General features: G+C 32.0%; 1 protein-coding gene across 1 annotated transcript in view; it reads left to right on the top strand.

Moving 5' to 3' along the window:
* LOC145259709 (meiotic recombination protein SPO11-like) overlaps positions 1–18,168 on the top strand; it is a 1,082,117-nt gene that overhangs the window by 122,271 nt on the left and 941,678 nt on the right. Inside the window, exon 4 of the mRNA XM_080117391.1 lies at positions 11,680–11,746. Coding sequence (XP_079973517.1) covers positions 11,680–11,746 — 67 coding nt within the window. The remainder of the gene's footprint in view (positions 1–11,679; positions 11,747–18,168) is intronic.

Here is an 18,168-nt window from a genome sequence, read left to right on the forward strand (position 1 = left end):
ACTCTCAAACTATTTGTATACAAATAAATGTACATTGGTCTTTATTATAGAGTGGAGGATTGTCCATCTTATTTTTGCATATATTTTGAGTGTCAGCATTTTTTGTATGCTATTTATATCAGCTTCTATTTTTCTACAATCTTGTTGTGGTCTTCATCTTGTTGCATAAGAATATGCTACATGGCTTTCTACATAGGAGATAATGATTACTGCTTTTGGCTTCAATAAGCATCCTATTAAGCTTTGTTAAATTCTATCCATGTCCATTGCTTGTACAATTTGACTAACTTTATTTATTTATCTGTATCACATATGCATCGTCTATTTAGTTGATTGCTGTCTGATTTTTAGTATTCCAGATTACATAAATTAAATGTTTGTATTTTTACCCCGGGCAAGTTCCATAATGTAAAATTTAATCATTGAATATTCTTCCTCAAAGGATTTTTTTTTTGCTTTTGTTTCCTCAACGTGATTGAATCTCTGCAACTGTTAATCATTCTTCGTCAATTCTTTTTACCAAGCCAATGTTTTTTTTGTTTTTTTCTCATTCTCTTACAGCTGCTTTCAATGTGGTTTTCTCATACTTGCATGACATATTCGATAGGTAAAATTAATATGCATGATGCAAATCTAGAAGCATTTGCAGTCAAATGACACATGATGAGTTGGTAAGAAAAATTTACCAAAAATAAAAAGGAATTGTGTGAACGTTCTACCGAAAATAGAAATATATCTTAGTTCTTGATTGAATGCCTTTTTCAATTTTGGAAATATATATATATATATATATATATATTGTACTGATATCTTATTATAAACTTCTTCCAATTTTACAAAAGAAACAAAAGCTGTAAAATGATATTCCCAAGTGATGCAAATAATGGAAATTTCTTCAAATTTCTGAAACAATATTTTCTCAATATAAAGAAAAGTATGTACATAGGTTCATATATTTGTATTTACAGGATCCACCCCTAAACTAATTACCTAATCATCACGAATTTTGAAGCACAACTGTTAGGAGCAAGGGGAGGTAATATGAGCTATATTTAGTTTTATGAAAAGGGAACAAATACAAGGTGATAGCCCTTCATGAAAATTTCAATAACATTGATGTTTGAAATTTGGACAATGGATATTAGACATCAATTAATAAACATTCCCCAAATTTCAGTTTCCTTCAAGTTTTGACAGGGGTTTTAGATATAATATGGGCACAAACCCCTTTTGAAAATTCAAGCATTTCAGATTTGCATTAAATTTGATTTATGGCATTAGATACGAATCAAGCAAGATTGCTTAATTTTCAATTTCTCAAAATCTCTTAAGCTTAAACCTTAAGTTTTAGACAATTTCAAAAATCAAAATCATTTGATGGATTTTGATACAAATTAAAAGGCTTCCAGACATTAGGTTCACTTGCATTATGTTTTGATTTTAATTCTTGTAAGACGACAATAAAATTAGTGCAAAACTGTTCTGTTCATAGAATTAATTTCACACGTTCTGGGATGGGTATTCTAGTTTTTTCATACAAAATAAATAATAAATTTATTTATTCACTAAACCAATTAAAATAGGCTGATCTGCAAGTATATAAAAGCCTTTACATTAATATTAACATTCAAGATTATTTCTGTATTAATCAGTTATATGTAATTTTTATTAAGCTGATTATATTATTTTAATAATCTACTTTTATTACTATTTTAGATTTTTATATTTACTCCCCAATGGTCTTAATTTTGTAGTAAAAATGTGTAATTACAAAAATTGATGTAACTCTGAGATTAGTTCAGTTTTCTTGAGTTAAAAACATATTTGATCTTAATTAAAAATGATGCCTCAAAAATAAAGTACTTGGTGCAAAGTCTTCCTCCATAAATAGTTATCTCCCTTACACAATTAGTTATGCTGTATGCACTAATAAGAATGGTAATCTTTTATTGAAATAACTAGCAGGACCCGTTAACCTGCATTGCCCGGTTGATGCAGTCCCCCCCCCCTAAAAAATTAAAGTATGTTGTTGTTGACCAACCCCCAACCTCTGCATGTTAAGAACAGCTTTTGGAATAGATACCCCCAACCTCCGCATGTTAAGAACGGCTTTTGGAATGACACCCCCAACCATCGAAAAGTACTTGTCTCTGCCAAATTTAAATGAGATTTTCGTAATCATTGTCGAAAACCTATAAGCCATTAAGTTAATCAAAATTGTGGAGGTGGAGCTAATGTAACAATTTACCCACAAAAAAAAGGTTATTATGTATAGAGCGATGCTAATCGGTTAATACGTTTAATTTTTTCTTTTTTTTTTTTTCAGCATGATTGTAACATGTAGAAAACGACGCCAATCAGTTAATGTTTAATTTAGTTAGTTTTTGGAGCATGATTTTCTTTTGTGAGAGCGACACCATATTGTATAATTTCTGAAGCATTTGTTTATTTATTGTAGAAGTAGATTCTGGAATATGTGAATAGTCGTGTATCAGCCAATCAAAATGGGTGGAATTTGATAAGGGAGAATTTATTATTTTTGAATCTGAAAATGGAAAGATTGTTATGTGTATGTAGGTAATAATATAGGTTATAATAGGTGCAATGTAAGTATCGTAGGAAAATGTAGAATTGGTCCTAGTGTCAACTGATGATACATCTAAATGGGAGGACTAAATATTTATAGAGAAAAATAGGGATCTTTCCTCAACAGATGTTTTGATGTTGATGGCGTTGCTCCTAGGATGCAATGTAGCATTTTATTATAACAATTTAATGTGTCTATAATTGTATTTAAAAATTATATAAATTAGTGGCTAATAGCCTAGACGTAATGAATTAGTATTTGGCATTTGTTATTGCAAACCTATGATACTTTGATCCGGGGGAATTTCTGAAGTCAAAATATTATATAGGAGAAAGAGATAATGATGATTTTTGTTTTTATTGAATGGTTTCACTGTCTCCATTTTTTTTTGGAATATACTGAGTTGGATGATGCAGTTATTTATTTTTTTTACTAAGTAGTCATCACTTATCAAGGTCCAAAAGTCACTCAAGGGTAAGGGTTAAGTGAGTGTCATGTGGATGGTGAGGCAACACTGATGAGTAATTATGGTGACAGTGATTAGGCAGAATTAATTATTTAAGATGATGACTCAATATGAATTTATTTACATTGGACTTGAAAACGACCATGTTGTAATCAGCTGGGAAGTAACCCAGTGGTATTATGGTCCACAGACAGGCAGTTCTAGGAAAGAAACTTTGCTCATGGAAGTTTTGTTTAAATTTGGTAGAGAAAAAAAAGGAAACTATTGACAGTGGTTGTTGCTAGATAAGTTTTGTTGTGAATGTTTTACAAAGGAAAGCCATAGATTTTTTTTTTCTTTTTTGTACTCCCGTTCATGCCTAACAAGGCATATCGCCACTTGGATGTAAAGGGCTACTATTTGGAATTATACCTAGGAAAGATTAAACTATTAGAATAGAGAGATTTCTGGCATTTAGAGACCTCAACAGTAAAGGGTGAGATTTTTTTGCTAAGAGGTTTGTCAGGTATATATATGTCAAGGGTGTAGGAATGCAATGAGTTCATCAGAGCACGTTCCATTAAATTATTTGTAAAATAGGCACAGATATGCAACATTGCGGCGACGAACCTTAGTTGATAAAGTGGGACCTATTAGATTGGAAACTCTTTTTTGGACTCTGTCCAAGAGGGAGAGGCTAGTGGTAGATGCACCAGCCTAGATGTGGCAACATTACTTCATATAAAGGTGAATACGCCTTGTAGAGGTACAGGATACTCTCAGGTGTCAGTAGTTTTCTAGCTCAATAGAGGGAACTCACCTTCTTTGCAGCAACCTTTGTAATGTTCTCAATTTACTTGTTCCAGTTCATATTGCCCGTGAATGCTAGGCTGAGGAGTTTGAAGGAAGAATTCTCAGGTACGGTGCTATTTGTCAGTGATACTGGTGGTTAGAGAGGCATCTTGTAATTGTTAAAGGAGAGCAGCTTAGTCTTACTAGCATTAAATGTTACCATCCATTTGCGTCCCCATTTCACTACGGTCTGGAGGTCATTTTCTAAGGATTTTTCTATTGTTTTAGATTTATGTACATCCATTCTTCCCTCATGCATGTTATATAAAGCATTGTATCATCAGCAAATATACCCATCTCGAACACAATATTATCAAGGAAGTTGTTTATGAATATCAGGAATAATAGTGCTCCAAGAATGGACCCCTGAAGTACTCCCGCATTAATTATGCTGCTTGGATGTACATCCATCAATGACAACCTGAATGGTCCTATTGTCTAAGAATGATTTAATTATATTTAGTATACATCCAGTTATATTGTACAATTTAATTTTCATTAGCAGCCCTTGATGCCAGACTTTGTCAAAAGCCTAGGATATATCAAGAACCACAGCTTTGGCTTCGCCCATCTTATCTAGTACATCATACATGCATTCAGAGATGACTGTCAAAATATCTGCAGTAGAACAACATTGACTAAATCCATATTGTTGGTCAGAGAGAAGATTTGTTTTTGCGAGGTGGTTGACTAGTGTTTGATTAAGGCCTCAAAGTTTTTAGCGAAGAAGGGGAAGAAACTGATAGGACAATAATTGAGAGGGTCAGTCCTTTCACCAGAATTTTTGTACACTGGTACAACAGAGACCATCTTCCAGCTAGATTCAGCAAGGCATTTATTGTAGAACTTGGAAAGTATGGGGGCTAGCTCAGCAGAGCATTTCTTAATTAGTATAACAGAGATGAGATCATGCCTTGGAGTTGTGTAAGTTTTTTATGATATCGCGGACTTGAGAAGAGGTGATTTTTACATTATCTAGTGTGGTTTCAGTCCGCATAGGGAAATTTGGGAGGGAGTTGTTTGTTAGCTCCAAGGTGGAGTTGGAGGCAAATCGCCAGGCAAGCAGTTCTGAAGCTTAGTCAAGCACCTGCCATGAAAATAACAATAGAGCAATGAAAGACTAGCAACATCTCTTCTGTGAGAAAGGTATTAACAAAGTAAATTAGATTTTAGTCTTTTTTGCATTCTATCAAGGCTGGAAAGCAACTCCTCTGATGTAGCAACAGTACTCCATCTAAGGATGTAATTGAGTTTTATACAATTAGAGGATTGCTCAGGAGAAGACTGTTTGGAGCAGTAGAATCATCCAACCATTTTTCTAGCGACTTTGGTAACGGATTTGATGTAAACCTTCCACTTCAGGTCAGGAGTGAAACTCAAGTCTAGAAGCTTGTCAATAAAATTGTTCCTGTTTGGTCATTTGTACATAAACTCCTGCTAGGATTTTGGAGATAGACCTCCCAAGCCATATATATTTTTAAACTACATTAACTTGGTTACTTGGATATATTTTATTTTGATTAAAGGGAGTACATCATTATCTTTGAGTTCTATTCACACGACATCTATAAAATGGAAATACATTTTACTTTGTTTAATTCATCACTTAAGAATAGAAATGTTGGTACTTTTGCACCGAATTTCCAAGGTGTTGACTCGGGCTTGACTGGCAGTTGACACAAATCACCAAAATATACCGATCAGATTTAAAAATGCAAGGAAACAAAATATAACTATTTATTGAATACTAATTACAATGAAAAAAAAATGGAAGAACGATTAAGTAAAATATAATCACAACCTACTGTAAGTTTCATGAATAAATAGTTTTAAAGTTTTTGTTTTAAATAGAAACATTTTTACAAGAGAATTTTAAGAGGAAAAAAATATGATTTTTAGTTTTTAAAACTTAAAAATTTACTTCTTCCTTGTTTTTTAAGAGTAAGGGTTGGACTGATTAAAATAGAGTATGATTAAAAACGTTATTTTTTTAAGGTTAGGGTTTAGTGTTGGACTGGTTAAATTTGTGCATGATTAAAAACTAATTTTTTCTTCCAATTTATTAAAAATCGTTTGCTTCGATTTTTAATAGGCTAAGTGTATTTATCATTTTTTCATTGACTGATCAACTTGATGAGTGTCGGCATATTCCAATAGTTTATGTTAACTGTCGGTCGAGCCTGAGCCAACATTTATGGAAATCTGGTGTGCTAAGTGCAAAAGTACCAAAATTTTCATATAGGGTCCAGAACCTCAAACAGGAGTGTATAAAGTTGTCATGAGTGTATATCAAAGTATTTAAAGACTATAAATTTACCAAAATCTATTTCAACTATTTGATGTTGCAGTATTTAGATCCATGCAATGCAATCAATGCTGATTATCCCCCCCCCCTAATTAATTTAAAATCTCAGATCCCATATTACCATTTAAAATGTAAAAAATAATAAAATAAAAAAAAAGCAAGGTATGTTATAGATTGGTTGCAAAAGGTTATAGTCACGCATTCCATCCCAGATAAAGTTGGGTCTTCGTGCTAGTAATGGATAAAATCTTAAGGTTGTGTAAACAATGCAGCATGAGTAGGATTTAACATAGTTTACAGAATGAAAGAATAATTTCTGAAGCCAATAAGATAAGGCATTATTTCAAAAGTATCAAACTTAGATTATTCTTGGGCAGAATAACAGTATATAAAAATTCAAATTGATATAAATGATGAAATGTTTAACAACGCACACAGTGAGTTTATCCAAGTTCAATTTCTACTCCATTTGTTGTGTAAAATTTCAGGTAAATTCTTCAGATAAGTGTTTAATAGAAAACCTGGAAATTAGATATATAATCGAACTTATTCATTAGCTTAATTTAATCTATATGATTATAAAACTCAAATGACCTTGTAACGGGTGTTGTAACCCAACATCCGGTTTACGATTTCCGTTTGTGCATGCGTACATAAACAAATAATCAACGCTGCAATAAAACATTGTTTTACTGTGTACGTTTCAGCTTCCCAATTGTTTTTTTTCGTGTTTAAATTATTCAAATAAACAATTGTTAATACTTTCTGCATTTTTATTTTTACATCGTTCATTTCAGTATTATGTTTAAGTTATTTTAACACAATTTTCTTGCAAATAAATCTACTTTAACCCGTTGACAACCATAAGAGCATTTTACAACAGCAATTTGCCCACCGCCTTCATTTTATTAAAAAATTTATGCTCCATTTTTTAATACACCTTTCTTAAAAAACATTCACACATTTTCTTCTACACTACCAACATAAATAAATAACCTCGAAAATGTTTTTTTTTAATTTGCATTACAAATAACGCAACAATAAAACATTGTTTTACTGTGTACGTTTTCAGTGTCCCAATTGTTCTTTTTTTAGCGTTTAAATTAAAAGATACATCAAAATTTGAATTTAACTAAATATTATGGTATCTGTTCAGTGCACACATACCTATAAGTACAGTAAACCACTTATAATTCAGTGGCTGTAAGTTTTTGTTTTTTCAAAATAAACAATTATAAACAGAAAGAGTCATAGAAATCTATCTATATTCTTTTTTCATTTTAATATACTTTCATAGAAATGTTATGTCATAAGTGTCACGCTCATACATTAATTCCATAGCTAATATAACATACTGACCCAACGGGTCACGGGTAGTCTAGTTTCAAAATAAGATTTTGAAAATACTTTTCAACCAGATGTAACTCAATGTTCGCTCGGCTTTCTCCGGAACAGGACGTCAACAACTGGATTATGCTGAGTGTCGCCGATGAAATCATAACAACACTACATAGAAGGAAAATACCAAAATTTTAGATGTAGAAACAACAGGGGGGAAAAAAACAAAAAAACTACCATAATTTTTCATTTTTATTAACTGCATGAAGAAACGTTTTTATTTTTTGTCAAATAAATAATTTTTGTGCAATTTTTTTTTTTTTTTTTTTTTTTTTTTTTACAAATAAAAATGTGTTAGCAAATGCTTTTTTTATATCCAATAAATAACAATAAAAGTGGGTGGGTTGGAGTTTTAGTTTATTTTTTTACCGATTGACAGGGATTAGTTGAAATCTTTTTTTTTCCAATGCCAGGAAAATTTCCGGTGCTTATACATACCGCACTATTTTTAAATAGATTTTTCAGGTTAAATTCAAGTTTCACAATATCTTTTTTTTATTAAATTGGTAGGTGGAAGCACAGAATAGTTACAAAACACCCTCTCCATGTTAAGAATAGCTTTCAAAATAATATTATTTCAGCACCGTAGCAAAAGTGCACAAGTACCAAATTTCAGACTTTTGGATGGCATCAAACGAAGGCAAAGTGGATGCAGAAGAGGTAGCGGACATGTGTGGAAGCTCTTCACAAATCAGGTGGCTTTGAGTTAATATAGAGATAAATGAATTATTATATATGTGCCAATTCCAAACCCACATTTGCACCGGAGATTTTTATTCGTTGCTATCTTGAATGCGCACAATTTTCAGCCATGATTTTGTGAAGAAGGTTTCAGTCCGGATTGCTGTCCACCATCGACATTTAACATTCTCATATCTCCAGCCATAGTCATCGGTAATGTTCCCTCATTTTGCTAGGATGTACTGACTTGCAAGAAATTGTGAATTTGTTTTAAAAATTGGTATCTAAATTCTCGTCTGCTGCTCAGGCGTGTGCACGCATGCCGAGTTGAAACTCGGCACATGGTGTTGTGATTGGCTGATCGCCATGTTACAGTAGACAGCAGCTAAACTCGAGCTGTTGATGTTCTGTTCTAGGGAAAGCTGAGCCGAACGCGGAGTTACGTCTGGTTCAAAGGATGCATAAGTACCAGAAAATATTCCCCAAATTTTTTCATTATAGAACAACGTTTATCTACATAGATTATGTTATTAACTCATAGTAAGATGGGATACGATTTGTGTCAAAACTTTTATACCATCGTCAGTAACAGAATCGGCGATAAACCCTAGGCATGTAAAACCATTAGCAGAGGGCCATAAGTGATCAAAATACACCATTCTCATTAACAGATTTATTCCAACTGATCGCGATGGAGACTATTATAGCAAATAAGTTTTGCCATACAGGACTTCCTCCAACATCTGTGTTCAAATAAGGATGTGCCACACCAAGGTTTATTCTGATTTAACTTTAAGCTATTTGAGGAATCATCTGAAGTCCATTCTTAACATGATGAAACTTTGATTTTTGGTTTTGAAAAGGAACATTTTATTAATCATTAACTTGAACACTAATTTAGTAAATGTTGAACTATACTTTATTTAATACAATATTCAAAAAATACTATTTTATCAAAATTTCATTAAATTAAATATTTCTGGTACATTTGTAAAAAGAGATCATAGTTTTCCTCCCTATTGATCTAAACTTGATTTAAAGGGATGGGAATCGAATACATTATTGTATTTTGACAAAGTTGAATTTAAAAAAATATTATACTCATAAAATATGTTTCATAAACTAATATCTCTATCTTTATAAAGTTGGGCATGTTTATTATGTGTTGGATTTGTGCTTAAACTAATTAACTGATCATTATGAATTTTGGAACAGTTGCTAGGCATAAGGGGTCCAAATATGGACTATATTTAGCTTGATTTAGTTTTATGCAACGGTGAAAATACTTGTGGAAAATTCAGATTACTCTGTGAAATTTTATCAATGGACATTAAATATAAGTAAATATTTCTCAAACTTCAGTTTATTTGGAATATTTTAAAGATTTTTAGGATGCATAATATAGGAACAACCTCTCATTTGAAAATTCAATTATTTCAGATCTGCATTAAATTTAATCTATTCATACATAAGACACCAATTAAGCAAACTTTTCTGAATTTCAATTTTTTAAGACCCCTTCAGTAAAATGTGAGATTTTAGATATTTTCTAGAATCAAAATCAATTGATGGATTTTGAACAAAATTAGAATAAAGATTCTAGAAATAAGGTTTAGTAGCATCATATGCTGATTTTAATCTTAATAAAATAATAGAAAAGTGGTGAAAAACTGAAAAAAGTTTACCTGTCCTAGGACGGGTATTCTTCCAGTGCCTCATAAACTGAAGAATTTTTGTTGATATTCATTTTCAAACAAAATGTATCCCTGGGATGAACCTAGTGCTGTCTTTCTGAATCATTTGTTGTTGCATATACACTGTAATGTTAATCATTTTATTCTTATAAAATGATCATGGTAATTGTTGTGCGAGTGATATCCATGTCCTGCCTGTCATTGCCATTGATAAACAGTACACTCATAGAAGAGAATTTAAACTTTATTTTAATTTAACTTTTAGGCAATTTTATCAGCTCTATGCTAAATAGCAAATGTGTGAATTTCATACATGGATGTAAATCTTGAGGAATTTTTCTGTTGCAAAAATTTTTCAATTCATATGAATAAAAACATTTTGGTACATTTTCTAATTTATATTTGTAGATGCATTCATTCAAACCAGAAAAGATTTTGCATCGATTTAGGGAGTAGAATCAATCAATAAAGGGAGTAGATTGTCTATATATTTTCCTAATAATTGCATTTATATTTCTACTAACGAGGGGTACCTGGCGTTGCCCGGGTGTTTTTCAGGGTATGTGAAAAAAACCCCGAAAATGTGAAAAAAAAACGAAGCCTTCACGACGCGCAGTTGGAAAATAGTAAAGTGTTAAAAAAAACAGGTGCGTATTTTTGATTGACGTGACGGCGATAGGTATTCAGCAGTTACGATTTTGTGCGGGACAGTTTTGAATGAGGTGAATAAATCGGTTTGTTTGTTTTTAAAAACCCGCTCCCTGTTTATTAGGAGGAGCGAAATGAAAGCTACAGTCTGATATGACGAAGTCGACATTGAACAAACGTTACTTAGCTTTCTTGAGACAACTGGCTTTCGGCCTGTGATTAGAGTCGAGTTTCGCTTTTTTTTATACTGAAAACCGAATGTAACGCGTGCCGATGCGGGAAATGTGGAATAATTAATGTTTGAAAGTCAATAAAATTAAATAGACAGGCGAGCTCCGTGGGTAACTCTGAGATATTACAATTTATAGATGATATAAAAAGTTTTAAGAAGTTGTGAAGCGAGCAAGCGCTTCTCTGAAAGAAGCCTTTTGTGGACATCGAGGAAAAGCGTACATACATACACACATACATTTTTGCTTTTATATATATAGATGATTTTAAAGGCTGAAAAATGGTATGATTAAAAACAACAAAAAACAAAAAAACAAAAGACGCTGCCTTCTTTCCTTAAAGACCTTTTCAAATTTAAAAAAAAATTATTCAATATTTCAATGAGTCAATATTACTGACCCCCTCCCCCCAACAGTTATAATCTGCTCTTTTTGACTTCCCATTCCTGCTGTCCATTTGTTTAATTCGACTTAGTCGAGCTGACAAGAAAGCTATTCCTAACAATGAGGAGGGATTGGCTTTCATGTTATGTGAGAGGAAGATAATTGAGCAGAAGGGATCATATCTTGCTTGTCAATGTTGTCCCGTCTGCAGAAACCAGAAGTCAAAAAGAGAACACAATCTTTACTATAACCAAAATAAACTTATATTGACATCATCATCATAATAATAATGATAATAACAATAATAACAACAACAACAATAATAAATAAAGAACTATATAAAATAGCGAATAATTGGATTGATTTTTTTAAATCTCTTATTTTATTTGTCTTAAAATGTTAAAATGCATAACGATGTATTATTGGAGTATTAAAATTGATATATTTGATTGCAGGTCTTATGTTAAAAGTTCTGGCAATCATATACAAGCTTGTACAAAGTGATTCTTATAGAACTAAAAGGTAAGTCCTTTAAATACTGTCATGCGAACATGTTTATGATAATAACATGTGATATTGCCAGTCTCAATCTTTTATAAATACTGTTATATGTGTTCAATATTTTTTAATCTATTCCCTCTTTGTTCCAACTTGCTTGACTTGTTAGTCTAGTGGTCTCCGTCAGTCTGCTGTTTTGATACCTTATTGTAAAACCGCTTCCTATTCCAGTTGCTTCTTTCTAAGAACTGCAGGCTTGTGGAACTCTCTGCCTGATGACTGTTTACCTTCTACCTGTAGCTCTGGTCTTTTCAAGATTAAGGCTAATGGGCATCACCTGTCTGTGTGATGATAATCTTTCGTTTTTATCATCTTACATCAAGTGGCTTTATGCCTTTCTTGGAGTGAATTTAAAAAAATAAAATGGAAAAGATGTGAAGAATTCAAACATAGTATTAGAGTAAATGTTAGTTTTATGCAAAGGTCACAATGCTTGCGAAAATTCTGATGAATTTGCTTAAAAACAAAAAGGATCCATAGGATAAAGGTCGGTGAATAAAGAAGATGGTATCAAATGTTCATCTTCAGTTTCATAAAAGACGTTTTTTTTTTTACATTGAAGATGAGCACCGTCATATATAAAAATATATTTTCAACCAACTAAATCGATTGTTTTGGTGTTTTTCTTTCATTTCAGAAGTATTTAATAACAGTAAAAAGGAATGGATAGTTGTTTCTGTGCACTATTTGTGGGTTTCAGAGCTGAAAAGAATGGATTACTAGAAAGTTGTAACACAATATTCAAAGAGAGAGCGATCTGTATTATGATTTGTGCCAGATTAAATAATTTGTAAATCTTAGCTGCAGCTCAGTGCTCCTTGAAGACTATGAGATGTGAGCTGCAAAATTGCAACAGAAATGTAAAAGTAGTGGCTAGCATGAACAATCATAGCAGATATAAAGAACTTGGAGCATAAAAACTTTACCTAAATTACCAAATTTGGTATTAAATAATCTAAGAAAGATTTTTTTTTTTTACAAAGGAGTCACCTCTTATCAAGGCCCAAAGGTCACTTTTATTTATTTATTTTTTTTTTTGCATAGGCATCACTACTTATCAAGGCCCAGGGGCCACTCAAGGATTAAAGAATGTACAGTATTCAAGTGGACAATATAGTAATTGTCAGTAATGGAAATTCAGTAAATTTGTTAACTTAAGGGGAACGGTTTATCAAGAAATTGTTTACATTGGACTTGAAGACAACCATATTGTAGTCAGCTGGGAAGCAGGAAAATGGAAGACAATTCCACAGGCGTGCAGTTCTAAGAAAGAAGCTTTGTTCATGGAATCTACATTTAGGTTTAGGCACAGATAAAGAGTGGGGGGGGATTAATGAGTGTACAGTAGTCATTGGGGCAATAGCATACTAATAATTAGTGGAAATTTGATAAATTGGATGACTCAAGGAGAGGACTCATTAAGAACTTGAAGACAACCATGTTGTAGTCAGCTAAAAAGTAGACAAACTGAACAGAGTTCCACAGTGTATAAAATAGGGACGACTGATGAGACAAGTTGGAAAAAAGTAGAACACTGGTCGTCATCCGGTGTTATAAATTCAGCACTTGTCTTGGACTCGGTAGACTTTTCAAGTCCACTTTACATGGTGTTATAGACAGGATTTATTTTTACAGGATTTTCTTACTGAAATTTGAATAGTAATAGTGTTAGGACAATGCGATGACGAATATTACTTGCAACTATTTCATCAGTTGATAAATTTACAGAAAGAAAACAAGCTTCATGCTGGCAAGGAAAATGTGTCAAAATGGCCCCACACTAAAAAAAAAACTGAACAGACCTGTGATCGAGCATGGCTGCACCGACAGGAACTGGGCATTATTACCCAGTACAAACAAATGTGCAGTTTAACTGACCCCGTGGAAATACGCAACAAGTTAAGAATAAACTAGTAGGATTTGTTCAAATTAGTAGGACCCAAAGCTCTCAATATAGCCACAGAAGAACAACTCCTATGGTATATGACTTGTTGCACTGAAAAGGTATACATCAAGAAGTGCACAGACATAGATTCTACAATATGAGACAGCAAGAAGGGAACGGCCTTGTACAGTTTTTAGCAAAGCTTCGATTCCAAGTGAGAGAACCACTAATGCCACCCTCAAACCTAGCATTCCCATTCCAAAATACTGTCATGAACCTATTGGATATGCATGGGAAGAGTTACATGGTATATGCGGACCAACACACCAGCTGGATTGAGTTTGTCCCACTATCATCAGAAAAGGCTGCAGCAGTATGTGATGCATTGAGGGGTTGATTCTGCACATATGGTGCACCAATGGAGGGTCTCCATTCGACTCACTGGAGTATAAATTGTCCCTGGAAAACTGTGGCATAAAGAGACATATGTCATCCCCACATTATCCTCAAAGTAATGGCCATGCTGAACTGGCCGTAAAAAACAGCCAAAAGAATTCTTATGGATTGCATTGATGGCTACGGCCATCTACGCCATTATCAGGCAGCACAGGCAATGATGACGCGTAGGAACACGAAATGCGAGGACCAACTCACAACTACACAGAACTTTCCAGACAAGTAACCACAAAACACTAATGTTGTAATCATAAGGGTGGGGTGGAGGGCATGTAGAGAATGGGGATGACCGATGGGACTGGTCAAAAAAGTGGAACACTGGTCGTCATCCGGTGTTATAAATTCAGCACTTGTCTCGGACTCTGAAGATTTAAGTTCACTTTATACACAGGCAGGCAGTTCTAAGAAAGAAGCTTTGTTCATGGGATCCAAATTTAGGTTTAGGAACAAATAAAGAGTGGGGGAAATTATTGATAGTGGTTTCAGCTAAACCAGTGTTTTTCGTGAAAGTTTGGCAAGTAAACAAAACAAGAATCCAATTTTTGAAAAAGTACCAAAAGTATATAATTTATAAAACAAAAATGTTATTTTCATGACTCTAATATCAAACTTACATATTAATTCTATGGTATACATTACCTATTCACTTTTAAATTATTTAAACTGAGTTCATTTTTATTTTAAAATATTTTTGGCTGAATGTTTAAAATGTTTATTTGTATATCATTTAAGCTATTGAGAAACTCATTTAGCATTTTTAATTGAACTATTAACATACTAAAACGTGTTGGTTTAATTTCCTTTTAATTTCTTTACAATTTATTGATAGCATTAGTTGTTTGCACTTTATGTAGTTTTCAAAGCTGGTTTAAGGCTGTTTTAAGACATATCAACCTTTTTCAGGTTATTTAATGCAAAGTCCAGTTATTTTAGCAAAAAGTTCTTATGCTTTTAAGTTCTTTATATCTTAAAATATTTATTCATAGTGTTTGGTTTGGTTGTTTCATTCTACGGTATATCAACGCTTTTCAGATTCAATCATTTCGATAAAAGTTTTATTTTTTTATATATTCAAATATTTATTTTTGGTGTTTGGTTGTTTTGTAGACGAAAATTGTTCTTTTTGGATTTGCAGAACATGATTGAGTTTTGAAAAGGGGGGATAAACAATATCAATGTTTGGTGCATTTTAGGTCAGGAAGCAAGTATCTTCTGGCAGCCTGATCTGGCAGTACCATTATCAAAAACTGATAAAAATATAGTTTTATTATATGAAAAATATTAGTAAGGATTTTTAACTTACTTAAAACTAAATATAATTTGAGTGTTTGCACCTTGAAAGTAAATTAGGTTGAAAATTACATTTTCCCCCTTGTATACTGATTTTTTTTTTTTTTTTTTTTTTTTTTACAGCAATTTTATTGCATTTACAAAATGTTTTATAAAAGATTTCTATTTTTCAGCTTTATTTTCAACATGTTCTTGTTCTTAAAAATATCAATTGGTTTAACTATCCTGAGGCATATCAGACATTATTCTGATTCTTATAATTACATTTTGATTATTTTCATACCAAATTTATTGTTTATATTCACAAAATTCGTCTATATTTATATGTTCTAATATGGAAATACTTATGTTTATTCAATGAAACATATGTATCCACTTTCGTTTAACATTTTACTTGGAGGCCGAATTAGATTGTTCTTTCACTTATGTTGGTGTTTTTTGAAGGACAATAAGGATAGGAAATCAGTTGTTATAGTAAACACTTTTTTATACTGATAATTAATTAACCGTTTTTGATTAATTAATATTCAGTTGCCATTACATGATTATTGAAAAAAAAAAAAAAAGAAGGTTGGTTATTCATAAAGATGTTCGTTAACTCCTTTTGAAATTTATAAGAAACTGGGGCCCGTGCCAGGAGAAGTAAAATTAACTCACAAGCAGAATAGTTTTGCATCCCTTTTATGTCTCATTAAGATTAAAATTAAGACATGATATTAAACTTAACATTTAGAATCCTTACTCTAATTGTAGTCAAAATCCATTACATGGTTTTGATTTTAGTGTCTCAAATTTAAAGCTTAAGCTTAAATAGGTATTAAGAAGAAATTGTAATTCAGCAAATCTTGGTTAATGGTGTCTAATGGCTGGCAAGCAAATTCAATGCAAATTTGAAATATTTAAATTTTCAAATATGAAATTTTGCCCATATTATGCCTCCTAAAAACTCTTTAAAATACGTAAAAGACACTGAAATTTGAGGAATATTTATTAATCGATATCTAATATGTATATATATTTACAATTTATTAAAATTGGAGGCATTTGAATTTTGATTAAGGGCTACCATTCCCTTTTTACTCTTTTTGCATAAAATTAAGACTAAATATAGTCCATATTTGAACCCCTTATGCCTGTCAATCATGTTTCAAAGTTCATAACAATCAGTTAATTTGTTTAGGAGTGAATCTAGTTAATAGAAACAGATATATTAACATAATTAACTTTATAATTATTAAGATTTAAAAAAAATAAGTAGAAATGCTAATATGGGGTTGAAAGATGGGAGAACGAGTTTCTTGGGTTCCTTACTTTTTCCAGGCAACAGTGTCCGGGCATCAAGCGAAGTAGTTTTAAATATAGAAAATAAAATATAAGATTTATATTTATTTTATTCCCTTCTGTTTATAAACTGTCCATCTCTCCCAAGTTTGTTTTATGATCTTAACCTTGTTCACACCATGCAGTAGTGTTGTCTACCTGTATCTTGTTTCTCATTCATTAAAACAATTTTGTGGATGTTGTATAAATGTTGAAAGAAATGCCTCAGAAATAGTAAAATGAATAATATGTTAACAGAAATACAGACAAGTAGGTTAGTTGAGTTCCCACTCAGCTGAAGGACAAGTAATTCTATAACTCTCTCTCTGAGTCTTGAGTTCAGACTGACTGGAAAGCAGGAATAGTCCATCATTAGAATCTGTAGGGGTGCCACCCCAACAGTTGATGAATTCAAATTTTCACACAAATTGTAACACATTAGAAAAGCATTATTGTTACTGTAGTTATTCCAGTCTTGAAAAAGAATGGACAAATCACCCACACCCCTTTTTTCTTTCCATCTTTTTCTTTTTTTATTTTTTATCAGTGTCCTCTTCATTCATTTGTAACATAGTATCTGTTGTAATATCGTTTTCACTTAGCTTTTACTCATCTGAAGAAGGTATAAATTATATTGAAACATGTGAATTAAGTTTACTTCACATGGCATTATTTTTATTATACTGTCCTATATTTTCCACCTTTTGTTTGCATATATGTAATGTGTGTATGTATGTACAGGATTCACTCCAAAACTAATTAACAGATGATTATAAATTTTGAAACACAGCTGCTAGGCATGAGAGGTGGTGGTAATGTAAACTAAATTTAGTTTTAATGCAAGTTTTTTAAAATGTTTTTTAGAGGAAGTTCAAATATTTTAGATTTGCATAAAATAATTTACTCTATAGTTATTAGACACCAATTAAGTAAAAGACCTTGAATTTCTATTTTTTTTCTTAAGCCACCTTAATCTTAAGCCTTACATTTTAAACATTTTTTAAAATAAAAATCATGTAATGAATTTTGATTAAAATTGGAATAAAGATTCTACACATATGGCTTAGTATCATTATATCTTGATTTTAATCTTTGTAAGAGGACATAAAAGTGGTGCAAAAACCGTTCTGTTTGGAGAATTTATTTTACCTGTCCTGGGACGAGTATTATACCAAAGTTGCCTGTCAATCTGGGTGTAATTATTTCCATATACACTGCAGATATAAATTGTAATTATAAATGTCTACTTTTTGTGGCTGTTCTGCAATTCAACAGAAAGAATTAGCTGAGATGGCAAATATATTCGGTACAAGTGTGTCTGTTACTTTAAATGTATCTGCAAATTCAAAAACAAAAAAATTAAACAGCTGAATCCAAATGATTGAAGACAGCGCAATTAACATTTACAGTGATATCTCATTTCCTAAAATAGTCA

Source organism: Euprymna scolopes, chromosome 3, assembly GCF_053919585.1.
Source record: "Euprymna scolopes isolate OS-2025 chromosome 3, ASM5391958v1, whole genome shotgun sequence".
NCBI classification, from domain to species: domain Eukaryota; kingdom Metazoa; phylum Mollusca; class Cephalopoda; order Sepiida; family Sepiolidae; genus Euprymna; species Euprymna scolopes.